Source organism: Lemur catta, chromosome 21, assembly GCF_020740605.2.
Source record: "Lemur catta isolate mLemCat1 chromosome 21, mLemCat1.pri, whole genome shotgun sequence".
In the NCBI taxonomy this organism is placed as follows: domain Eukaryota; kingdom Metazoa; phylum Chordata; class Mammalia; order Primates; family Lemuridae; genus Lemur; species Lemur catta.
Genome location: NC_059148.1, coordinates 9,568,640 through 9,594,696, shown reverse-complemented (window position 1 = coordinate 9,594,696; position 26,057 = coordinate 9,568,640). Strand labels below are relative to the sequence as shown.

The 26,057-nt window shown below is 45.2% G+C and overlaps 1 protein-coding gene across 1 annotated transcript in view; it reads right to left on the bottom strand.

The window, feature by feature from the left end:
* Positions 1 to 712: 712 nt before the first annotated feature.
* The window catches only part of LOC123625964, a 40,262-nt gene continuing 14,917 nt past the window's right edge, over positions 713 to 26,057 (bottom strand). Inside the window, exons 10-12 of the mRNA XM_045534709.1 lie at positions 6,479 to 6,604; positions 1,563 to 1,879; positions 713 to 801 (exon numbers count right to left, since the gene is read on the bottom strand). Of these exons, the coding sequence (XP_045390665.1) occupies positions 1,596 to 1,879; positions 6,479 to 6,604 (410 nt within the window). The 3' untranslated portion in view covers positions 713 to 801; positions 1,563 to 1,595. The remainder of the gene's footprint in view (positions 802 to 1,562; positions 1,880 to 6,478; positions 6,605 to 26,057) is intronic.

Sequence of the window (26,057 nt, the reverse complement as noted above, 5' to 3'; positions counted from 1 at the left end):
ATTATGTGTTGATATATTTCATGTATGAAAATTAACCTAATAAACATTTACATGCATTAGTATCCTCAGGTATGTAGAAAACAGAAATTGGATTTACAAGCCAAAGTTATAGTAATACTAGTTATTAGACTAATAATTGTTTATTTGTAGAGTGTTGAAAATATTCTAAATTCATGTTACAGTGAGGGATACACAACTCAATAAATGCTAAAGAAAATTTGAAGTGTATATTTTAAATGGGAGAATTTATGACATACACATTATAATATATCTCAATAAAGATGTTTCAAAACACAACATGAAAGAGGGCAAGGTCACTGGCTTTGGAAGGTCCCTGACCATTGAAAGCAGGTCTGTGCTCTGAGAGTTGGATCCTCAGATGTGAATGCCGTGGGGTTGGCCACAGTCGATCTTTTGCCTGGAGTTTGTCACAGGCAGTCATGACAGTGATCACAAGAAAGCAGGGACAGGTTATGTCTCAGTTCCCCCTGTGTCTGCAGCACTGGGGAGCACTCAGGCTGTCATCCCAGGCTGAACAGTAATAATCAGCCTCGTCCTCAGCCTGGAGCCCCGTGATGGTCAGGGAGGCCGAGCTGCCAGACTTGGAGCCAGAGAATCGGGCAGGGACCCCTGAGGCTCTATCACTATCACCATAGATGAGGAGTCTGGGGGCCGTTCCTGGGAGCTGCTGGTGCCAGTGCACATAACTACCCTGGATGTTGCTGCAGGAGATGGTGACCGTCTGCCCCGGGGCTCCAGACACCGAGGGCGGCTGAGTCAGCCCAGACTGGGCCCAGGACCCTGGAAGGGGAGAGACATAGACAGGGTGATTCTGGGTCTGGAGACAAGAGGACAGAGCAGGGCCCCATGGTCTTCCCAGGGCCCTTCCCCTGCCCGAGTCAGGTCACCTGTGCAGTGAGCCAGGAGGGTGAGGAGCAGAGGGGCCCAGGCCATGGTGGAGACTGTCCCGAGTGCTGCCTTCTGTGCCCACAGCTGAAGCAGCTTCCCCAGGTCTGTCCTTCCCCTCTTCATCCCCTGAGAGGGGAGGCTCCCTCCATGCAAATGAGCCCCAGATTTCTGCCCCCACCCTGGGCCCTGCTCAGGCCCCTGTGCCTGAGGGTGTCAGGGGTGGGCAGGGGCGGGGCTGTGTGGTCCCAGGGGGTGGGGAGGTCACAGCTGTGCCCTGAGCAGAGGGCACCAGGCAGGGCAGGTGGCTGGTCCCAGCTCTGATCACCCCCAGACACCTTAAGGAATAGGCCCTGAGCACCCTCTGGTGTCCAGACCCTGACAAAGCCTCATGTGACATGGTGACCAGAGCACCCCAGAGCCAGCCCTGCCTCCCCACTGCTCTGTTCACTGCCCCTGACTCAGGCCAGGCCAGGCAGCCACTCCTGCGTCCTCCCCATTCCCTCAATGCAGTCCTCACGCCCTACTGGGCTCCTCAGTGTGACCCTGTTCACATCCCCAGGCTGTTCCTTGGTCAGGACTGAGGTGGGGTCTATATACAGAGTCCTTGTAGGGCAGGATCAAATCCAGACCAGGGACAGTCCCCATGGACTCACTTCCCTGGCCGTGGAGGATTCCAGGTCCTTTCCTCATATGTGGTCCCTCCGGGTGGCCAGAGCTGTCCCGGCTGTGGGTCCTGCAGTGCTGAGAACAGGATCTCTTCTTCCTAGGGACGGGGAGGTGACAGGAGAAGCCCTCAGGGGCATTCCTGGAGAGTTGTCTGGGGAAATCTTTGTTTCCTGTCTAATCTCCACAGACTTGAAATAATAGTCAGACGGATACTGCGACCAGGGATTCTCTCCCAGGAATCTGTCTTCCAAGACCCTAAGGCAGGTCTGCAGGGGCCAAGGCAACTGTCTGTGCAGCATTTTTCCTAGGAGCAAAAACGGCAAACATGCTCAGTAGATGAAGGTGGGAAGAGTTAAGAATTTAAATTTCCTTTGCCAGTGTCTGATCCCAGGTGAGCCTGACACCTGGTGGCTGTTCGATCAACCTCTCCAAACAGGATGTTTAGAGAATAAAAATAAATGGCTCATATTAAGTAATGAGCACTGTCAGAGGTGTAAATATGAGAGCAATTATTGATCTCTAAATTGTAAGATATCTAACACATAATGTATTTGAAAAGCAATTAAATAAAAGATGATTCCTTTTAAGAAAACAAAACAAAAAAAAATAGAACAAACTATACCTATGACTGCAGGAGTCTTGGCATTATATTGCCCTGAACTCTTAACAAATTTTTATTTGGGGGGTGGAGGAGGGCGAAGAAGAACATCAGGATTGACATGTTGATATTTATGTTGGTGAGTTTATCACTAGGCAGTTGCAATACTTTAAAAGATGGAACAGTGACATCTACTGTAGTCATGTAAATAAAACCAGCCCACATAGATAACTGAATATAAATGGATGCCACATTTTAGGTTTGCAAGTCATGGGTGTCCTCATTTGAAATGTTCTTTTTCTTTGCAAGCTGTGTGTTTTACCATATTTTTAGATTCAATTTTTAACATATTTATTGGGTTTACAAAGGAAATATTAAGTTCTATTTTTTTAGTAAGGAGAAAACATATCACAACTGTGCTTGATTCCGTGTTTTGTTGTCATTGCTTCCTCGGTGATGGTGCACATGTTCACAGTGAATTGTGTTTCCCTTTTCCTCCCACTTGAATGCGCAGGATTCACCCAGGCTGAAGTGTCTCTCACACAGGACGAGGCTGCCTGTGCCCCTCCCTGCCCACACTGATAGTGAATTGCAAGTTTATCTTTCCAGGTGCAGAGCAGAGATAAGATCAAACATTCTTCCACCTACCCAGGGACATCTACATAATTGATGCTTCCTTTACTCCCCTTTTTCCCTCTTCTAACAGATCTTTATCTTATGTAAAATGTACATTTTCCAGGTCTCACAAGAATGTAACATTTTTTCTCACTGCCCACCTTTTGCTTCTTTGGTTTTATTCTGTGTACCTAATCCCTCTTAAATACTGCAGTTCCCAAATGCCTCTTTGGAGACAGCCACAAATTTCTCTGTGGTTTGTATTTTTTTTCTGGACACAACCTCACATGCTGGCTTAATAAACCTCCATTGATCGAGATCATTGCCTCAGTCACTTTTTTGGATTGTCAACCTCCTTAATCATATTTGGATCACAAAAAAGCTCATTTTCATACATAAATTTTCTATATCATGTGAGAATCAAAACTATGCCAATGTACTTTTTCTCCCCCTGGAAAGATTCTGTGTCCTGAGCTAGGAGTTGTTGCCCACATAGGGATGAGGCTCAGAATGTCCTATTAGGGATGGTGAAGATATGCTCTAAGTGACAGCTCCATGGGAGGGCTGCAGACTCTCCCAATGGGGCATAAGTGGCTAAAATTGTCACCACTGATGATGGATGGTGTCACAGGAAGTGAGAGCTGACAACGCAAAATGATTGACTGAGGAAAGGGTCTCAATCAATGAAGGTTTATTAAGGAAAACACAAGCCAGAGAAACATGTATAACTGTTTATTTCAAAGAAATTTTTAGCAGGTTCAACATTTATACACTTCCACAAAGGGTGGGGCATGTGGGAAGAGGGGCAGGTAGGCAGTAAGGCAAATTATTATAGTCTTATGAGATTTAATTTAGCGCCCAAGAAATCTATGTTTTAAATAAGATAACATGAATGTTTAAAGTGAAAAAGAAAGTAAAGGGAGAATCAATTATGCCACGTACTAGGTAGCTGGAGGAATGATTGATCTTCTCTTGTTTCTGTTCTGCACTTGGAAAGACAAACTTGTAGCCAACACTATCAGTGTGGTACAGAACAGACTTTAGTTTTAGGAGCTGGACTTAGCCTGCAGACCTACAGTCACAATGTGCATGTCCTTGTTTATGGGAGGCCAGCAAAGAATCTCCTTTAGAATTATGGGTGGGGATAGTCCTTCCGGATGCCTGAGCCCTTCCGCCTTCCCCTGGGGATCTGCCGAATGCATAATGTCGGTAGGAACTGTTCTTTAGGAAGGGAGTGTGGCATGATTCAGCCTCCAGGCTTGATCTTCCCCTTTTGCATAAGTATATGGGGGGAATGGGTCCTGAGATTTTTACTTTCCTTTGCAGGGCCTAGTGAGAGCCCAAGCAGCACACGTAGGGGGTTTGTCTCCCTTTCTCCTTGGCCTGGAGCACAGTGTAGGCAGCAGCCCTGCAGCCATCTGAGAATAATAATCGTCTTTACGCTCAAGGTGAAGGTGAGAGAGAGCTGGGACTCCAGTTAGGGGCTGCCAGGCCCCCAGGCATGAAAATAAAATAAAATCTTGAGTCCCTTCAGGAGAAGTCTGGAGCACCTAGCTGTCTTTCCAACAACGGCCCTCCAGGCAAACCAGAATCAGAAGGTGTATTTAATCCCTATGGAAACTGGACATATGTTTTTGAGTTGTGTTTCAAAAATACCCACAAGATGGAGAATTTAGACAAGGGAGAACTGAGGAATTGAACTCTGATCTCTGTTCCCTGTTCTAAATTTCCTCCTGAGGGGCCTGTTGCACCCACCCTAACATTCCTTCCCACTAATCTGAGAATCTGAATCCATCTGTGCTCCCAGCCCAGTTCAGGACATCCTGCCTGTTGGGCTGGGCAATGTATAACTGCCATATATTGATCTGCAGTTTTGCTTGCCTGAAATGTACATCTCTGCCTTTAAAACCCTGACTTGTAAGCCATCGGGGACTCTGCATCTTAAGCATTAGCTGCCTGCACTCCTTGCTGGTGCCCCCTGCAACAGAGACTTCTTCTTCGCCTGCACCTCTCAGCCTCACTGTTCAGCTTTACTGCACTGAGCCAGCAGACCCTAGTGTGGTTTGGTAACAAAGGCCTGAGACACCCACATAACCTGAGTATCTGGGGCCCCCGTGCCATGGTGCTTATTAGAGTCTGACAGATTCTAAGGAGGTAGTGGGGAGGGCTCCCTGATATCTGCTTACACCAGAAGACACTTTTGCCACCAACACTGAAGCCAGCGCTCAGGGTGCAGATGCGTCTGGTTATTGTTCCCAAGGACACAAAAGGAGAGGGTGGCTGAGTCAGCACAGGCTGGCAGAGGGAACATGGAAACACAGACATTAATGGTTACTGGGTCACCTGCTGGTCGGAAGCTGCTGGAAGATGTGAACCAGAAGGGACTGGAAAAGCCTGGGGGACATGTCCTGACATATGAGGCCTGTCTCTACCTGAGAAGTGAGAGGACCAGAAGCAGGAGAGGGGCCCAGGCCGTGGTGGGCACAGCCTTCCTGAGGTCCGGAGCAGAAGGGGCTGCCATAGTCCTCTGACGTCTGCTCCGCTGGCCTCACTGAGGAGGGGTTATGGATGCCAACGTGTCCCCCACTGCCTTCCCCCTCCCTGCCCCATGCATTTATTCAGGACCTGGGGGCCGGTGGAGGGGGAGGCTGGCAGGCAGGACCTGGGAGGAGGCAGGAGCTGGGGTCACACCCGGAGAGGACACAGCTGCTGAGTCGGCATCAGTGAGTACGGGCCCCACTGCCCCAGCCCTGGCAAGTGTGAGGGGTGGTGCAGCTGTGGGTGCCCCGTGGGCAGACCCTGAGACACAGCCATGGCGTCCCCTGCTGCTCGCGGGCCACACTGCAGTCTCTCAGTTAATACTGTGTTAGTGGAGTCGGCTTGGTCACCGCCAGCCCACAGCACCCACAGACCGCACTCCTGCTCTGTCCCCAGGTAACTGATAGTCACAAACAGCCTTTCCAGTGAGAACATCTGGATACTGGGAGACGGTCAGGCGGGAAATATGCCCATCCAGAGGGAACCCAGACACACCTTAAAACTGAGTTCCCAGCCATGACAAGATGGGAGGTAGAAAGCACAGTTACACATGTGCATGATTTCTCTTTTCATAAATAGTCACAACTCCTCCTGCATCTTGTTAAATACGTATATTTAGCCACCCCACTCAGTATGAAATCCGGTTTGTTTTGTCTGTCCCTTGAAGCACATGTTCCTGGCTTGTGGCTGAGACGTGTTTCCCAGCTTGGCAGAATGGCCACTGCAACCTCCAAAAAGGCCCTTTATGAGAAATAAAGGTCTCCTCCCAAAATATAAACCTCATTATTTTTTAGTTAACACTACTCACCCCCTTCTTAGATACAGTTGTGTCAGGTGGAACTTGAGCAGGGTTAACCTAGGGCCATGTCTCATTGATGCCTTTTCTTACACTTCTTATTTCTTTGCTCAGCGATCTACATTATCATTCCCTAAAAGCATATTTTATAGGAAGACCTTGCAGTGAATCTGTCAAACAAATAGGGAAAAATTATTAATTTATCCATATTGAGTGTTTGGAAACACAAACTGAGACTATAGTATTTATTCATTTATTTACAATAATATTTCTTTAATTTATCTTGCATTGTTTTGTCCCCAAGGCATCTTTGGATCCAGAGAAGCGGCTGGGGACCCCAGAGCCCTGGTGCTTACTTGAGTCTGAGTAGCAGCTCAGGAGGTACCGGGGAGGGCTCCCTGGCTTCTGCTGGTACCAGCGTATGCTGTAGCTAGTGACACTGAAGCCACTGCTCAGGGTGCAGGTGAGTCTGGCTGATGCCCCTGGGGATGCAGAGAGGGAGGACAGCTGGGTCAGCACAGGCTGGGACAGGGAACCTACGAACACAGACACTGATGTGTGACAGGGCACAGACCAAGATCAAGTGTCTTGGTGGTCTCTACCAGAGAAGCTGACACAATCTAAGGACCTAAATCTGGACACCTGAGGCCTGTTCTCACCTGTGCAGGGATTGAGGAGCTCGAGCAGGATAGGGATCCAGGCCATGGTGGGCACAGCCCCCTGTGGTCCCAGTGGGACATGCTATCCTCATTCCCTCCCTGTGGGCCTTGCTCAGGAGGGGCTGCTCATGCAGATGTGGTCCCAGACGCCATCTACCCCACCTCTCCCTGGGCACTAAATCAGCATCCTGAGCTGAGAGTCTTGTGGGTGGAGAAGGCTGAAGGGAAGGGAGACTCTGCCTGCCCCACAGGGGAGGACAGGGAGGAGGCAGCTGCTGGGGCAGACCCCAGGCCTGTGAGCAGGGGCTCTTCCAGGACCAGGAGGGCCCTACCCTCAGTCCCCACCGCAGCCCCGGCTTGCTGGCTGCAGAGCACACCCCCTCAAGAACCCCGCAATGGGAGCCTCAGTGCAGTGCTCGGTGTCCCTTGCCATCCACAGTCAATCTTCTATCTCCTCAAGGGCTCTAGGACTTTCTGTCATCTCACCTGGTCACTGCCATGCAATAAACAGTGACTGGAAATCCTGTGTGTCAGGGCTGTGACCAGCTCCTGTGTACTTTATATTTATATATTCCACGTCTTTTGGAAAAAAAACCTATCAGGCCATCAAAAGACATAGATATAACCTTAGACGAATATTACTAAATGAAAGAAGCCGATCTGTAAATTACACAGCAATGTATGATTCCAACCATATTACCTTCCAGAAATGAAAATAAAAAATCATAGGAATAGCAAAAAAAAAAAAAAAAAGGCATTCATTGTCTTGGGTTAGGGGAGAGGGAGGGGTGAGCAGATAAAAGATTTTTAGGGAAGTAAAAATACCCTGTATGATACTATAATGGTTGATATATGCCTTTATAACTTTGTCAAAACCCATAGAATGTACAACTCCAAGAGTAATCTCTGAAGTAAACTACTGATTTGTGGTGATAATGACCTGTCAATGTGAGTTCATCAGGTACAGCAAATGGACCTTTCTCACGAGGCCTGCGGATAAGGCGGAGGCAGCGGGGCCACAGGGTATGGGGTTTCTCTGCATCTTTCTATTTTGCTGTGAACCTAAAACTGCACCAAAAATAAGTACTTACAAATACCATGCAAAATTTTAAAAATAAAATATTAAGTAGCTGAATTCAACACCAGATTTATAAAATGATACATCATTGTCAAGTGCAATTTATTTCTGAAGTGTAGGTTGTGCTCAGTATTAATAAAGCCTTGAATAGAATACACCATGTTATTACATCACAACACAATATCATATTGGGTCAATGGATTTTCCAAGAATCTTTGTCCAATTTTAACAACTATTCCTAATAACAAAAAGCAGCTAAGAGTAGAGAAACAGAAAAAAAATCTGTTTAAAATATGGTAACATGCACACACAGACAACACACACGTTAGACCTAAGCCAGCTTCTCACTTCATGGGGGACATTTACACTTAGATCAGGAAAATGCAAAGGGACCTCCTTCCCCTTACCTCCCTCATAACTCAACATTGATCTGCAACTATTAGATGGTAAAATTAAACAAGATAAATCAATGGTTAGGTCTAAGCCTTAAGAGGAACAGTAGAATAGACAGCGTTACCAAGTGAATGTATGACCTTAGACACTCAGGTTTTTGTTTCAGAAATGAAAGATATATTTCCAATGAGCTAGAGTTGGTGACAGGCAGTGAGAGGGGATCAAAGTGCCAGACAAAGGCAACAGAGGACAGGTCTTAGGGATTTTCCTGGGGCCAAGAGCACAGCGTCACCTCTGAGGCTGTCATCCCAGTCTGCAATGATGACCAGCCTCCTGCTCAGGGTGCAGCCCGGGGAACAGCAGTCATCACCTTTACAGAGGCTCAGGATGGGAGCTGTTGGTGCCAGACTGCATTAAAGATACCCACATTTCTGAAGCATCCGTTACAGACGTGGTAAGCTCTGACCAATGATCAATACCCTGAGACAGAGAGCTGTGAGTCTGCGGTCACAGCACACCTGTGCCTTTTGGACCAGAATAAGAAGGCAGGTTCTCTGTGACCTCAAGGGCCCCTTTCCCTAACACCCTGGCAAATGTCCCCTTTTATAAAGGATGGAGGGAGAAAGACTCCAGGGCATGGTGGAGATGCCTCAGAGCTCTGTCTCCAGAATCCCCACCGTGGGAATTATGATCACAGCCGTGTCCCATCCCCTGGCCAGGCTATCACAGGAGCACAACTGCTCCATCCACATACGTCCTGGGTCCTCACCATCTACAAGCACTTTCTGTACCAGATTTGGGCAAAGCCATTAAAGAGGATAAAGAGGTGATGCCTCCAATCTGAAACAACGGATTGGGACAGTCGGACTCAGGAGCAGATGGGGTAATGGGGGGCTCACAGAGGGAGGAAAGTCACACACCAGTGACAACACCATTTGGTCAACTTCCCTAGAGCTGAGTGGTTAACCAGCTGTCTGCACAGCACCTGCCTCTCAGGGCATCACACAGCGCCCCCTGCTGGCCACAGGGCTCACGTCCTGCAGCCACTGTGACAGCTCTAAGTATGTGGGACAGCGTTCTTTTCACACAGTAGTTTCTCCTGGTGTCACAACCCAAGAAAGTGGGGAGAGAAGGGGTCTCTGTACATCCATCGTTGGAACCCTGATGGTTCCACACTTTGATTTCCATCTCTGTGGAAAGCCATCCTTGAACTAGCTATGATTTGTTCTTTTTTCAAAATGTCAAAATTGTTGTCAATTGGACCCCAAAGCTCCTACCTTGCCTGCTGTTCCCAGACACTGCTTGTGGTGTGTCAGAGAGCAGTGAAAGGGCACAAGAACACACAAGTGGGGACACTGTCCTGTGTGGAGGATGGGGGTACACAGGGAAGTGGGGCCGAAGAAGCCTCAAGCAAGAGAGGTATTCAAGTCTGGATCTATAGGATGAGTCAAGGGATCCTCATGACAGAGGGGGTCGGGGTGTTCTCACGAGAGCTCAGGACATGTGCCCAGGCCACAGGAAGGGAGGTGGTTGCTGGTGGCCCTTTTGAAGGGACTCTCAGGGGCAGGGAGATGGACCATCTGACCACTGAGTCTAGCACCTCCAAATGGAATGGAAAAGAAAAACACGGGAAAATAAATAATTATTTAGTTAAGCTCTGTATTCCTTTATACCAAATACTAGTGCATGTGTCCGTTTATATATGTACATAGCCACAAATATATTCACAGTGACGCTGCCTACACAGGTCTGCCAATAAGACAGGTTCAGTCATTTTAACTCATGGTATTATTTTAAATTGCCCTGAATACTATACACTATTATGACTTGGGACCAGCCCTTGTCTTTCTTCAAGGCTAGTTTAGACAATGGCCTATGTTGTCCCCAGGTGCTGAGTGAGGCCAGGGGAGCGCATGAGTCTTTGTCTCACTTCCCCACTGACCCGAAGCACTGTGCAAGCACTGAGGCTTCTGTCCCAGGCTGAACAGTAGTAGTCAGCCTCGTCCTCGGGCTGGAGCCCAGAGATGGTCAGGGAGGCCGTGTTCCCCGACCTGGACCCAGTGAATCTCTCTGAGATCCCTGAGGGTCGATTGTTATTCCTGGGCATCAGGAATTTGGGGACTTCACCCGGGTCCTGCTGCAGCCAAGCTGCTCCCTCGTAGCCAACATTGTTGCCATCCCCAGTGCAAGTGAGTGTGACTGTCTGTCCCAAGCCCTGGGACACTGATGGTGGCTGAGTGAGCCCTGCCTGGGCCACAGACACTGTGAGGGGAACAGAGAGGACGCTGAGAACAGGATCACAGCCCACTGTGCGTGCGAGCGAGGAGTGGGGAGCAGAGTTGGGTGTGGATCCTTTACCTTCCCTTACCCCCCATAAGGTGCACCCTCACCTGTGTAGTGAGTGAGGACGGTGAGGAGGAGAGGAGCCCAGGTCATGGTGAGACTCAGACTCTGCTTCCTGAATCTCAGATTTAGAGATTGAGCTTTACTAATCCTTCTTATAGCTCCCACAGTCTTCATGGGGGTGGAGTCACTACATTCAAATAAGACCTTATCTGTCCATTGCTGGGCCACCTGCCCAGAAACTCACATGTCAGAAGGAGACAGAGACAGAGGAGATGAGCTGAACCTGTGGGTGGAGGTGGCCTGGCCCGTGATGACCCATGGGTCCTGGCAGGTCATTGTTGCAGCCCAAACTTAGTGTGGTGAACACACTGATGGCTGAACTGCCCTGGAGGCCCTGAGAGGTTTCCCAGCTGGGTGGGGCCATCTCAGGAGTGTCCCCCTCTGTCCCTCACTGCCCACAGACTCCAAACCCTACCTGCCTCTCCAACACACCTGGGAATTCTAGGTAGAGGAACACTGGTTGTCATGACCCTCTTTTCTGAACTGCTCATGATGTTGGTGAGGGACACAGGACAGCTGAGAATTCTAAATATGGGAGTGCCAGGCTAAGTGATGGCCTTGTCATTAAAGAAGAGCTACACAGAGCTTGTCTTTCAGCTGCATCAGCACAGCATACATCGTCACTTTATTTAGATTATCTGTTACAGCTCCAAAAATAAAGAATATTTTTGTTTCCTTTTTTTGGAGTTTAGTCACACTTATTTTATTAACACTCTCATCATCAGCCTCTGAAAAGCCTCTTTATTGTTTGAATTTATCTTATTTTTAGAACCATTATAAATGTCTCTTTGTTTGAGGTCCTCCCACTTGAGTGTAAATAATAATATTCCTGTCTACTTTCCAAATAGCTCATTACATAATCTTGAAATTTCATGTGTGTCTGTGTTTTAAAATAAACAACTCACTTTTTTCGTTGCTTTTATATTCAGTGATTCTTTTTTCCTTTTTAAACTGATAATTATACTTTGAATTTTATCCATATTGTATATGAAATTGTTTCATTACTTCCAACTGGTTAGCATTCCATCTTCTATGTGTTGGTTATAAATCCCCTAGTGTTGGACAACTACCTTGCTTCCAATACTTTGCTCACAGTAAGGACCTTCTTGTAAACAGTCCCTGCATCTCTGCACAGGGTGGACATCTGCATGACACGTTCAAAAATGTTTATTTTCTTTGTGTGCTGAGGAAGTTTCCTCCAGATGGCTGAGTGTGTTTGTTCACCCAGCCTTGACAGTTTGTGATCTCACACATTCTCACTGGCATTTTATTGTATCTTATAAGTACTACATTCTGACCAAATGGGTTGTACTGTGGGATTGCAAGGGTATTTTGACATTAGAAATAATGTAATTTACTATAACAACAAAAACTATACAACCATGTCAACAGGTGCAGAAAACATTTGACAAATTTCAACAACCGTTAATAATAAAAACTATCAGCAAACTAAATATACGAAGGAACTTCCTCAACTGGGAAAAGGCTATCTTCAAAGATTCTAAGGAAATCATGCTTAACTGTGAAAGACTCAATGTTATCCCCCTGTGATCTGGAACAAGACAAGGATACCTGGCCTTATTCAACCTCATGCCACCAACTGAGCCAGTGCAATATGGAGAGAAAAAGGAAGGATACATATCAATACATATAGAAAAGAACATAATAAAATCCCCTCTGTTTTTAGATGACATGATTGAAAATGCAATAAAATCCATTTTTACAAATGTTAACTCATTCACTATTCAGAACCACCCAAGGGCAGATTCTGTTACTATCTGCACGTTGAAGAAGAGGAAACTGAGGTTCAGAGGAGAGGCTGTTGTGCAGGTCCTGTGGGAGAAGATGTGTGCTAGAGGAGGAAGTGGCTGGATAGCAAAGGACAATCACGCAATAGGAAGAGTCCAAACAAGTGAAGAGTAGAGGACACTTCCTGATGCATTCTATGACATTTGCATTACCCTGATCCCAAAGCCGGACACAGACAGCGCAAGAAAAGGGAACTGCAGACACGTGTGTGTCAGTGGGTGAGAAAAGAGCCACAAGAAGACTGTGTGCACATGTGTGTTAGAGCATGTGTGTGTCGGCTGTGGGGCAGAGCATGGATGACGGACTGAGACAAGGCATAACAGTGTGAGTGAGCAACACTGGAGAAGAGAGTGAGAGTGTATATGAGAGTGTGTGTGACAAAGGGGTGCGTGTGCATTTCTGAAACTATTCCAAAAGAATCAAAGAGGAGGGACTTCTCCCCAACTCATTCTATGAGGCCTGTATCACCCTGACACCCAAAACAGACAAGGATACAAGAAAAAAGTAAACTGCAGACTAATTTCCCTGATGAACACAGACACAAGAATCCTCAAGAAAATACTAGCAAACCAAATCCAACAGCATGCCAAAAAGATAATACACTATGGTCAAGTGGTTTTGTATAGCAGGACCACGGGGATGGTTCAACATACACAAATCAACAAATGTGATACATCACATAAGCAGAATCAAAGATAAAAACTATGTGATCACCTTGACAGATGCAGACAAATCATTTGTTAAAATTTAAAACCTTTTCATGATAAAAACCTTCAAGGAATTAGGCATAGAAGGAACGTTCCTAAAAATAACAAAGCTTATCAAACCTACAGCTAACATTATACTGATGGGGAAAAGTGGAAAGTGTTTCTTCAAAGAACTGGAAGAAGACCAGCATGCTCACTTTCATCACTCTCATTCAGCATAGTACAGGAAGTTTCAACCAGAGCAATCTGGCAAAAGAAATAAAAGTCATCCTTATTGGAAAAGAGAAAATCATGGTATCCCTGTTTGCAGATGATATGATCTTATACTTAGAAAACCCTAAAGACCTCACCAGAAAACTCTTAGATTTGATAAATGAATTAAGTAAAGTTGTGAGATACAAAATCAATGTACAAAAATCAGTAGCATTTCTATGTATCAATAATCATCTAGCTGAGAAAGAAATCAAGAAGGCAATCCCATTTACAATAGGTACAGAAAAATACCTAGGAATACATTTAACCAAGAAGGTGAAAGATCGCCACAAGAAAAACTACAAAACACTGATGAAAGAAACTGAAGAGGACACAAATGAAAAAAGACCCCATCCATGCTCATGAATCATGAGAATCCTGGTGGGATCAGAGACACTGGCTACTGCTCCAGGAAGCTCTCCTTTGAGTGCAGCATTCACTTCTTGGATCCCAAGGGAGTTGAGCCACACCTGGAGGAGGATGACCTGGTACATGGCTCAGCAGTTCTGTGTCCAGCAGAAAGCCAGGCAAGTGACAAGGGGGCCCCAAATACAAGGTTCCTCCTCACAGGGCCCATGCAAGAAGTAGGCTTGTTAGGGTCAGAGGCTGGCCTGGACGTGTACCTAGAGGCAGCCTTGCTTGCAGGGGTGCTGGGCCCTTGACTTGAAATTAGGTGCTTCTTCTTGGGCAGACCCCTGAGGATGTGGCTAAAAGTAGGGGCAACAGTGCCTCCAAACACAGAGATATTCATCATGCTGGTTCCCACACTCACCATGGGGGTGCCCTGGCCAGGAGAGTTCCAGCTCTTCAAGCCCAGGCTTCCCCCATAGCTTGTGTGGTGGTTGGGGCCCCTCTTCTTTCTGCTGTAGTGCTGAGTGCTCCAAAGGCAGAGCTCAGATCTAGGGCTGCCTCTCTGCTCCCAAAGCCCACTGGGGTTGGTGAAACCATGAGTCTCAAGGGGGGTGGGCTTGTGCTGCCCAGTATTGAGCAGAGATGCCAAATATTTGGTAAATATTGGTTGCAGGGCTGGGTGTGTAGGTGGCAACTGCAAAGCCAGAGGCAGTGCATGAGTCAGGGGAAAAATACAGTTTTGGTGCCAGCAAAGGCTGGCTGGGTGCTGGCATCGGTGCTGTAGGTGGAATTTGTGGTAACCACCCCCCTAAATCTGAGCATGTTGTGCTTCCCCAGGCTGGGTGACCTGGACAAGAGATTGGGGAGAAGAGGCTGGAGCTGAAGCTACCAGGTCTTCAAACTGGAGAGAACTCCAGTCAAAGGCAGTTTCAAGGCCTGCTGAAACGCACATGTCGAAGCTCTAATCTCCAACATGATGGCATTTTGAGGCGGGGACTTTGGGAGGTGATTAGATTTAGATAAGGTCATGAGGGTGAACCACCCATAAGATTAGTGCCCTTATAAGAAGGATAAGAAGAGACACCAGAGTTTTCTCTCTGTCCTCCATGTGAGGACTCACAAGAAGTGGCCATCTGCAAGCCAGAAAGAGAGTCCTCACCAGTAACCAAATCTGCAGGCACTTTGGTCTGGGACTTCCTAATCTCTAGAACTGTGAACAAAGTTTCTGTTGTTTAAATCACTCAGTCTATGTCATTTTTTTACAGCAGCCTCAGTGAACTCAGGCAGTCACTCTGAGAAGGTGATAATGTAAGAAAACCCCAGTACCTGTGTAGTCCACAAAATGCTCAGGCTGCCATAACAAAATGACATAGATTGAGCAGGAACTTGATTTTTTGGGAATAGTTTTCAGGAAGAGTGGTACTAGTTTTTATTCACACATTTGGTAGAATTTGGCTGTAAATCTATCCGGTCCTGGGATTTTCTTTGTTGGGAGACTTTATTACTGATTCAATCTCATTATTGTTCTGTTCAGGATTTCTACTTCTTCCTGGTTCAAACTTGGTAGGTTGCATGTTTACAGGAATTTATCTGTTTCCTTTTGCTATCTAGTCTATAAGCGTATAGTTCTTCATAATAGTCTCTGACGACATTTTATATTTTTGTGGTATTCGTTGTAATGTCTCCTTTTTCATTTCTAATTTTGTTTACTTCGGACTTATCTCCTGTTTTCTTGGTTAGTCTCACTAGCAGTTTATCAATTTTGTTTATCTTTCAAAAAACCAACTTTTCATTTTGTTAACTATTTTTATTTTTTACTCTGTTTTATTTAGTTCTACACTGATCTTTTTTCTTTCTTTCTTCTGATAACTTTGGAGTTGATTGGTTCTTGCTTTTCTAGTTTCTTGAGGTTTGTCATCAGTCTGTTAATTTGTAAACTTTCTACATTTTTGATGTAAGCTTTTATTGCTATAAACTTCCCTCATAGCACTGCATTTGTGCCATCCCACAAGTTTTAGTATATTATGTTTGTATTTCATTTGTTTCCAATTTTTGAAATTTCTATCTTTAATTTCTTCATTGACCTAATGCTCATTCAAGAGAATGTTTAATTTCCATGTATTGGTAAAGTTTTTGAAGTTCCTGTTGATATTGATTTCTTGGTTTATTCAACTGTGATCTGAGAAGATACTTCATATGATTTTAATTTTTTACACTTTGTTGAGGGGGACAAGGTAGATGACTACACACATTGCTTGCCAGGCCATCCTGGAGGGAAGACAGGAATTTTGATAAAGCAGAGAGAAGAGATGCAGAGTGGGTGTGGACCACAGAGAGAGGTGCCACAGCCACCAGGGATCTCATGGAGGAAAACTGCAAAGCAGAGAAGGTAGAAGATAAAGAAAGAAAGATATCAGAAATGCTCAAACCCAGAGAGACTCCAAGCCCAGTGACAGGGTAAGGGGGATCCCTCTCACCCTTCCATTTTGTGACCACCAGACTACCAAGTCTCTTGGGGGCTTTTCCACTCTCTCAAGCCTAGGCACAGCGGCAAACATGGTATAGTGGGGAGAACTTGTGTGACCCAGAGCTTGGACACTCTGTGTTGGGCTCCCCTCCAAAGAGAGTGTCATGAGAGGCCAGAGAGCTGGCTTCCTTCCATTCAGACACTTCCTTCCCTGCCCCTCCCTCACCCACTGCAACAACGAAAGCAGTTTGCACTGAGAATGTGGAGAGCGGCCTTCCCCACCAGTGGGCACATGCTACAGGCTGAGGCTCCCATGGAAAGTGGGACCCACGCCTTTCCCTCTGGGGCCTGCAGTGGATCCCGGATGTCTGATTTGGGAATTCCTGCCCAACAGTGTTTCACAGAGTGGCACGCCACTGGGTCAGACAAGCAGGCCAGACCCCATGCCTGCAGGACTCGCATGGGTTGCTGGGGACACAGGAGGGAGGTCTGTGAGTCGGACTCGGGTGGTGAGGGACCCCATGTGGACAGATCTGACAGTAGAACACTGTGGGGCTCGCAGACATGGCAAGCCGGGAGACTGCCCACCCCCCCATAGGAAAATCACTTCGTTTGATTTGGGTGGGTTCTACCAGAGGAAGAACACAGCTCTGGGTGCCATAGCAACCAGGCATGGTTCATTCAGACACTGAGGCCTCCCACCCATTCCAGTCAGGAGAGCAGCGTGTGCCAAGAAGTAGGCGAGCGGCTGCCTCCCTTCAGCAGGCGCGGGCAACAGGCTGAGGCTTCTGTGCAAAGTGGGACCCACACTCTCCCTCTAGCGCCTGCAGTAGATCCGGGGTACCTGATTTGGGAAATCCCGGCCCGGCGATGTTTTGGGGAGTCACATGCCAGTGGGTTAGATAAGCAGGCCGGACTCCCTGTCCCCTGGACTCGAGCTGGTTGCTGGAGACACAGTGGGGAGGTGTGTGGGTTGGACTCGGGTGTGAGGAAGCCTGTGTGGACAGATCTGACAGCAGAATAATGTGGGGTTCTGGGAGGTGGGGAGCTAAGAGATTCCTGCCCTCCCCCACACACACAGGAAAACCACCGTGTTTGACTGGGGCGGGTTCTGCAGAAAGGAGGAGCCCACCTCTGGGAGCCATGGAAACCAGGCACATCTTATGCAGGCCCTGGGGCAGACCAGGAGCAGCAGCCCCTCTCCCACCCATTCCAACCAGGAGAGCAGTTCCTGCCAAGAATTTGGCAACTACTCCCTCTCCCCACTGGGTGTGTAACTCCAGGCTGAGTCATCCACAGAGAGCACGGTCCACGCCTCTTCATTTGTGGACTTACAGTGGACCCGGGGTGCCCAATTTTGGAGTGCCCTGCCTGCCGGTGTTTCATAGGGAGGCACCCAAGTGGGGCGGGCACACAGGCCAGGGGGAGTGTGAGAGCTGGACAGTCAGATTGTGAATCTCAGATGGCCCCATCTCCACAAGCAGACTTTCTGGCTGAGCAGGGTCACTTCAGCCCCTCCCTGGCAGCTTTCCCAGAAGCTGGGAGCAGACCTTTGAGCCCTGTAGAAATAGTTACCTTACCAGCTTTTGTGGAGCCTGAACCCAGCTAGCCCAACCCAGCCCCGCCCAGCCTGACTCCCCCACCGGCCTCTACTGAGGCAGAGAATAAGGACGCCCCTGCGAGTTCCAGGGTCCCACCCACCACCTGGGGCATTAGGTGCTCCTCCTGAGGGAGTAGGGCCAGTCACAAAAACAACACGCAGCCTGTTCCTTCTGGCAAAGGCCATCTACTGACAGGGAGGTCAGCTTGCACAGCCCTTTATGACATTTACTGACTCAGTGGTACAGGATGAGATCGATGATCGATTCTAATGCACAAGCGCCCCCTCCTGTCTCAGAGATTAAACTGGTTGTGCCAGTAGGATTCACAGTGCTAGTTAGAACACACGCTGGGGAAAGAGCAAGGATTTCCAAGGCCTCCATCCTCTCTCATGAAAGAGAGACAAGGACTCTGTCCACACCCACAGCTCAGCACTCCTAGAGCATACAAGCAGCTGAGAAAAGCCATTACACTAAGGATTATTCATAACTAAGGCATCTGTCAGGAACATAGATCGCCATCAGAGCACTCCCAAACAAAGCCAAAGTTTCTTACCCAACATAAGCTACAAACAGCACCATGTGAGGTAGGGGGGAGGATAGGGAGTCTCATCTAAGCAAGAGAAAATCCAAAACTGTCTACGGCCATACCACCCTGAACACACCCAATCTCGTCTGAATAGGATTTTTAAAATTTTTACTTCCATCACCTCTTCTAGGTGGTTTCTTCAATATTTAAAAGAACTAATGATTTTAATGCCCATTATGGAATCTATGATATATGCTCTAAATTTTTAAAACCAGAAATGTGGCCTAAAGACCATGAAGTATAAATGCTAAGGCAAAAAAAAAAAAAAAAAAAAAAAGATTGCATAGAAAACAGAGTTGGTTAAAAACATGAAACAACTCGATTTTAATGGCAAAAAATAAAAGTCAACTTTAGTAACTGTGCATATTAGAGATTAGTCACAGGTGAGAGTGACTGTTCCCTCCTGGAACAGAATCAGCGAGGGCTCCTGAGTCCTCACAGCCTGAGAGCTGGACCCTGAAACAAAAACAGGCACATGTCATGAGTGAGGAAAGAGGACAGAGGATCACCCTACATGCTGGTTTGAACTCTAACGAATCTGAGGAGAGTGAGGAGGAGCAGCAGGAGAGGAGCCCAGGCCTTGATGGGGATGTGCCAAGGACACTGTGGCCACACAGCTGGTGATGCCTCTGTGGTGGCCTTTTATCTCCCTTCAGCTCCCTGGGGGCAAAGTTTATTTCTGGGTGGTGCTTTATTCCAGTCTGAGCCCTTTCCCACCCACAACCACACTGTTCTGTGTCCCCAGGCCCAGTTGTGGCTCCAGTGTCAGGAGGCTCTGGTGAGTGTGAGTTCTGAGTGTTTCCCTGGGCAGGAAGCAGCTGCTGTGACCTCCAACCCAGGCCAGTGAGCAGGGACCCAGGGCCCATTGAACTTGAACTTGCTTCTGGCCTTGCTCACCCATTAGCACACCTGTAGCACCCTGGTGACCCCTTCCAGAGAATGCTAATGGTGGTGAGTGCTATGCAGACTGAAAGGTCACCTTTATCTTCTAATAAATAAATGTTGATTAATCTGTTTAATGTTTCTACATTTCTTGCCAGGTCAAACCAGCTTCACTGTTTTTTATGTCTTTAGCTAATTCTTATTAGTAATTATTGTTCTCTGGTCGTGTGAAATAGCTTCCCACATCTCTGGAATAATATTTAGGTGTTACCTGTCCCTGAGTCCACACAGCGAGATTTTACTTTCTCTATCACGATATTCAGCCCTCTAATTTCTATTTTGTGTATGCATAACTTATCTATCATTTCTGAGATTTTCTCATTTTCCATTTGTGAAAAAGTGACTATTATTGCTCATCATAGTGATTTTATGATTTCCTCCCTAAAATGTGTGTCACAGAACTCCAGTAACTCCAGCATCTCAGTGTTGGTGTCTATTGATTGTCTTTCCTCAGTCAACTGGTGATTTTTCTGGATCTTGTTATGACGTGTGATTATCTTTATTGTATTTGGGCATTTTAGAAGTTATATTATGAGACTTTGGGTCTTACTGAATCTTCCTGTGGTCCTGGATCCTCCTGTGGAGTGCAGCACAAGGGCCAGGGTGTGTGGTCAGCTTCCCACTGGCCGCAGCAAAGTGGAGCCCTGACTCTCAGTGCTTTGGTGCTGCTGACTCCTTCCTGGGGAACATGGGCTGTGATTGATCCTGACTCCTTGCTTCCAAGTGACGTACAGTTCATTGTGCCTGTGTCACCTCCATCCCCATCACTATGGCCACTGTGCCATGAACATTTAGGCAATGACTGGAGTATCTGGGGAAAGATGCTGACAGATACACACTGAAAGGGACATCCTAACTCCATGAGTATAAAAGGACATCCTAACTCTACGAGTATTTGTTTGCGATGTGAACATTCACATCGCAAATGAATATCTTCTTGGTTTTTGTCCATTTAGACAGGTTCCTCCCTTATACCACTTCTCCAGACCTCCTTGTCACCAATTTCCAATCATGTCCCTTCCATGTCCCTGACCATCCAGAGAAACCATTGGCAACAGCTCAGAAATTTCTTCCAAGTTCTCCCCCATTGGGCAATGAAAGAACCATGAAAATGCTTTAGAAATTAAAGAAGGAAGCAGTGCAAAGGCCCTGAGGCAGAAATGAGCATGCTGTGTTAAAGGAATGACAAGAAGGCCAGTATGGCTGCAAAGAAATGGGGAGGGGCATTAACTAGATGGGGGAGCCACTCTGTACACTATTACAAGGCCATTTAAAATTAGAAAGAAAGACTTCATACAAGAAGGAAGAAAGAAGGAAAGATAGGACCACAAAACAACAAGCAATCAAAGAACAACATGGTAAGTAATATCATCCTTACCTATTGCTGGTAACATTGAAAGTGAATAAATTAAACTCCATAATCAAAAGACATAGAGTGGCTGGATGAACAAAAAAACAAGAGCCAATGATGTACTGACTTCAAGAAATCCACTTCACCTATAAGGACACACAAAGACAAAAACAATGGGATGAAAGAAGATATTCAATGCAAATGGAACACAAAAAAGAGCAGGGGTAGCTATGCTCCTATCAGACATAATAGACTTCAAGACAAAACATATAAAAGAGAGAAAGAGCATCTGTCTATAATGATAAAGAGGTCAATTCAGCAGTAAATATACATGCAGCCAACACTGGAAAACCTGGAAATATAAAGTAAATATTACCAGAGCTACAGAAACAGAGAGCCCAATACAATAATTGTTGTAGACCTCAACACTGCACTTTCAGCACTGGACATAACATTCGGACTGGAAATAAACAAAGAAACACTGGACTTTAATCTGCACTAGAGACCAAATGGACCTCATGGATATTTACAGAATGTTTCATCCAATAGCTGCAGAACACACATTTTTCTCCTCACCTCATGGATCATTCTTAGGGATAGACCATACGTTAGGCCACAAAACAAGTCTTAAAAACCTCATAAAAATGCATAAAATCATACCAAGTATTTTTTCTGGCCATAACGGAATAAAACAGGAATTCAATAACAAGAGGAACACTAGAAACTGTATGAACACATGGAGACTAAATATGTTCCTGAATGACCAGTGGGCCAATGAAGGGATTAAAAAGGAATTTAAAACAGTTTGGAAAACAAATGAACATGAAAGCACAATATATCAAAATCTATGGGATACAGTAAAAGCAGTAATAAGAGGAAAGTTCATAGCAAGAAGTGCCTATATCAAAAAATAGAAAAGCTTCAAATAAACAACCAAATGATGCATCTCAAAAGCCTACAACAAGAGCAAACCAAAAGCAAAATTAGTAGAAGAAAAGACATAATAAAATCACAGCATAAATAAAAGAAATTGAAATAAAACTGGATACAAAAGATAAACAAAATGAAAAGTCGGTTGGACAAAAACCATATGAGTTTTTGATTAATGCTCAAACAGTATTCGATAAAATTCAATATCCAATTGTGACAAAAACTCTCAAAAAACTGAGTATAGAAGGAACTTACCACAATATGATAAAAAGGCATATATGACAGAACCACAGCCTGTATCACACTGAATGGGGAAAAACTGAAAGCCTTTCCTCTAAGATGTAGAAGAGGACAAGGTTGCACACTTTTCACCAATGTTATTGAACACAGTACTGGAAATTCTAGCTAAAACAATCTGACAAGAGAAAGAAATAAAGGGTATTCAAACTGTAATGGAAAAAGTCAAATTATCTTTTCTTTTTGCAGAGGATATTATATCTAGAGAAACCCAAAGACTCCTCAAAAAACTGTTAGAAGTGATAAACAAATTCAGTAAAGTTGCAGAATATAAAATCAACATATAAAAATCAGTAGCATTTCTAAATGCCAGCAGGAAATGATCTGAAAAAGAATTGAAGAAAGTAATTCCATTTACAATACAAATAAAATAAAATACCTAGGAATAAACTTAACCAAAGAAGTGAAATATATCTATGATGAAAACTCTAGACATAGATGAAAGAAATTAATGATGACAGACAAAAAAATGGAAAGATATTCCAGAGTCATGGATTGGAAGAATTAATACTGTTAAAATGTCCGTGCAACCCAAAGCAACCTACAGATTCAATGCAATCTCCATCAAAATACCAAAGACATTCTTCACAGAGATATAAAAAATAATCCTGAAATTTACATGGAGCCACAAAAGATGCAGAATAGCCACAGCCATCCTGAGCAAAAAGAAATTGCATTACCTGACTTCAAATTATACTACAGAGCTATAATAACCAAAACAGCATAGTAATAGCATAATAACGGGCACACAGATTACTGGAACAGAATGCAGAACCCAGGAATAAATCCACACATCTATAGTGAACTTATCTTTCTTTGGTAAAGATGCCAAGAACATACAGCACGGAGATGATGGTGATCTCTTCAACAGACAGTGATGGGAAAACTGAATATCCGCATGCAGAAAAATAATGCTAGACCCTTATCTCTCACCATATACACAAATCAAATCAAAATGAATTAAAGACTTTAATCTAAGGTCTGAATCTATGAAACTACTGAAAGAAAACATTGAGGAAATGCTTCAGGACACTGGTCTGTGCAAGGAGTTCTTGAGTAATGCCCCCAAGCACAGGCATCCAAAGAAAATTGGACAAAGGGGATCACAGCAAGTGAAAAACCTTCTTTGTAGCAAAGTAAACAATCAACAAAGGGAAGTGACAACCCACAGAATAGGAGAAAATGTTTGCAAACTCCCCATGTGACAAGAGATTAACAACTAGAACATATAAGAAGCTCTAAAAATGCAATAAGAAAAAAAATCAAATAATCCAATTTAAAAATGGGCAAAGGATCTGAGTAGACATCTCTCAAAAGAAGACACACAAATGGGCAACAGGTGCATGAAACAACATTCGACATCATTAAGCATCAGAGAAATGTAAATCAAAACCACACTGAGATGACACTAGTTAAAATTCATTCATAAAAAAGACAGGCAACCCCACCATATTCTTTCTTCCTCCTAGAATAGCTGTGGCAATGAACTAAAGTAATGTTAGTGAAAAATCCCATCCCCACAACACAGAGAGATCTATATCCTCTTATTTCTGTAAAATAAATAATAAATGTTCAAAAAAAAAAAGATAGGCAATAGCGAATGCTGGTGAGGATGTGGAGAAAGGGGAACACTCTTGCACTGTTGGAAGGAATGTAAGTTAGTGTAACCACTATGGAGAATGGTATAGAGATTCTTCAAAATATTAAAAACACAACTACCATTTGACCCAGCCATTTCCACTGCTGGGTATATAGCCAAGAAGAGGGGAATTCAGGATATAGAGACGGTATCTGCACTCCTGTTTCTTGCAGAGCTATTCACAATAGCCAAGATTTAGAATCACCGTCCAGCTATGAGGAGCTCACTTTCCCTGTCTCTCTGATGCTGCTTCAAGTCCATTGCGTAGAAGCTTAGAAAAGAGGGTGCTGGTGCTGTTAAGGATGGAGATGACCAGAAGCATTGGGCCTCCAAGTCCTGGGACCAGAGGAAGGTACAAGCGCTGGGTAGTGGCCGGACACCATGACCCATGAGGCATAGATAGAAATGAAACCAGAGTCACTCCAATATAAAAGTGTCATCTGGAACATTGATGAACCTAATCTACTTATACATCAACATGTGGAGTTCCCTGTGTGTGTTCTGGTGATTGGAGAATGATCTGGTATAGAACTTTAGTCTTAAATATAAATGTAGAGAGTATCTGGTGGACCCTGCTCTTTGTAGAAGGGAAATGGTGCTGCCATATACTCCTATAAGCAAGGGCTCTTGTCATCCTTTAGACGTAGAGAACCGGAGAGGACACAGCCTCGTGGGTGGTTCTGCTGCACAGTCATGGGTGGGGAAAGCTGAGGGATTTTAAACACTGTGGCTGTTTCATCCTCCAGTTCCCTCTGTCTGTCTGCTCACGCACCTTGGCCTCCTAGGACACAGTGTGGAAAGAGGTGGATGGATGTGTAAATTGTGGGTCACATTCCCTTGTTGTTGAAAATGCTGCCATGTGTCAGGAAGGAGAAAAGCCACAGGAGCATTAGCCAATCCTCAATGGGCCTAAGACACGGGACCACCTGAGCTGTCCTGAGCCCTGTCCCTGCTGTGTTTCTGTCACCACAGCAATGGCAACCTCCCCAGGTCCTGTCTCATTTATCTGTTTAATATGCATGTGGCTTGTTTCTATCTCAGGAGACTAGACCTTAGCTCCAAGAAACAAAAAAAAATTGTGTGTCTGTTTTACTAAATATTCCCTAGCCTGAGTGCAATGGCTGGCATATAGTAGGTGCTCAATAAATAATCATAAATGATACAAAAATGGATCAATTGTATAGTAACACTGGCCCATATCACTCCAAAAAAAAAAAGTTACTTTTAGTCTTCTGAGTTCATAAGCTTAGGAATGTGGAGCTCTTATTTACAAATAAGTATAAGTGACATATAAAGAAAAGCAAATGACAATCTCATCTACCTTTTTGAGAGAAATACTTTGTCCCTAAAAGCAATGCAATAGCGTATATAAGATATTCAAAAAGAGAAACTGTGAGCTGTGAACCTCACATTTAGCAAAGCTAACATTTACGTGAAAAAGACCCCCTGATGCCACACTGTCATGGAAGACATTAAGTAATATTATTTCCATGATCTCTTCCAGAGGAATGAAGAAACTTCAGACAATAAAAAAGCCTGGAAAGACATAAACATAAGATACATCACAAGTACTAAATTTCTGGTTACTTGCACAACGAAGTCTAAATGAGTGTGATGTGAGAGGGTGGGATCTTTCTGGTGGTCACTAGGGTGATTGCCTTATAATAAATTATTAAGATCTTTGTATGTTTGGATGCTTTTCCACATATCAATTTTATTTCATATGAAAAGGTTTTAAAAAAAACTATAATAGATAACTATTGTTTAATGAAACAAAGATGAGCATTAAATATAAAATACCACTAAAGATAACTCTAAATACATACAATGCATAAATGAAATAGCTGGAGCTACGTGAGCTGACTTGGGGAGGACAACAGTGAGCCGGCCCCTCTTCTGTGGCCTCGTGTCTGATTCAAGCTTCCCAACCCAATTCCAGCTGCAGGTCCCCTGGGGCCCAGTCTGACACCTGCACATCACGGCCTGACCAGTTGTCCGCACAGGAATGTGCAGCACAGACACAGGTGCAGGGACCCCTGGGGAGGCACAGAGGTGGGGAGCAGGACTCTCTGTGGTGGGTGTGCAGGACCCAGCATGGAGGGAGATTTTATACACATTAAAGATGCAAGTATATCAACTGGCTGCTGAAACCAGAGCCTTCCGGGAGAGAGTCATGGAAAGAGGGAAAGAGGGCATGGGAAAGAGCCACAAAGAGGAGTTGATGGATAGGGAATAGAGTAAAACAGCAATGCAAATAGGAAATAAATTACATGTAAGCTGGTGGTCTACTCTTCATCTGAGAACCCTGCCTCCGCATGCACCAGAGCTACGATTGTTACAAGGTGGCCTTGGGGAAAGAAAGGACAGAGTTAAATTTGAGGTAAGAACCTGGACCCTGCTGCTCCTCATGTTTTATCTGCCAGTGAGAGAACCCAATTCTTCCTCATCTCTGCTAACTAGTCCCAGA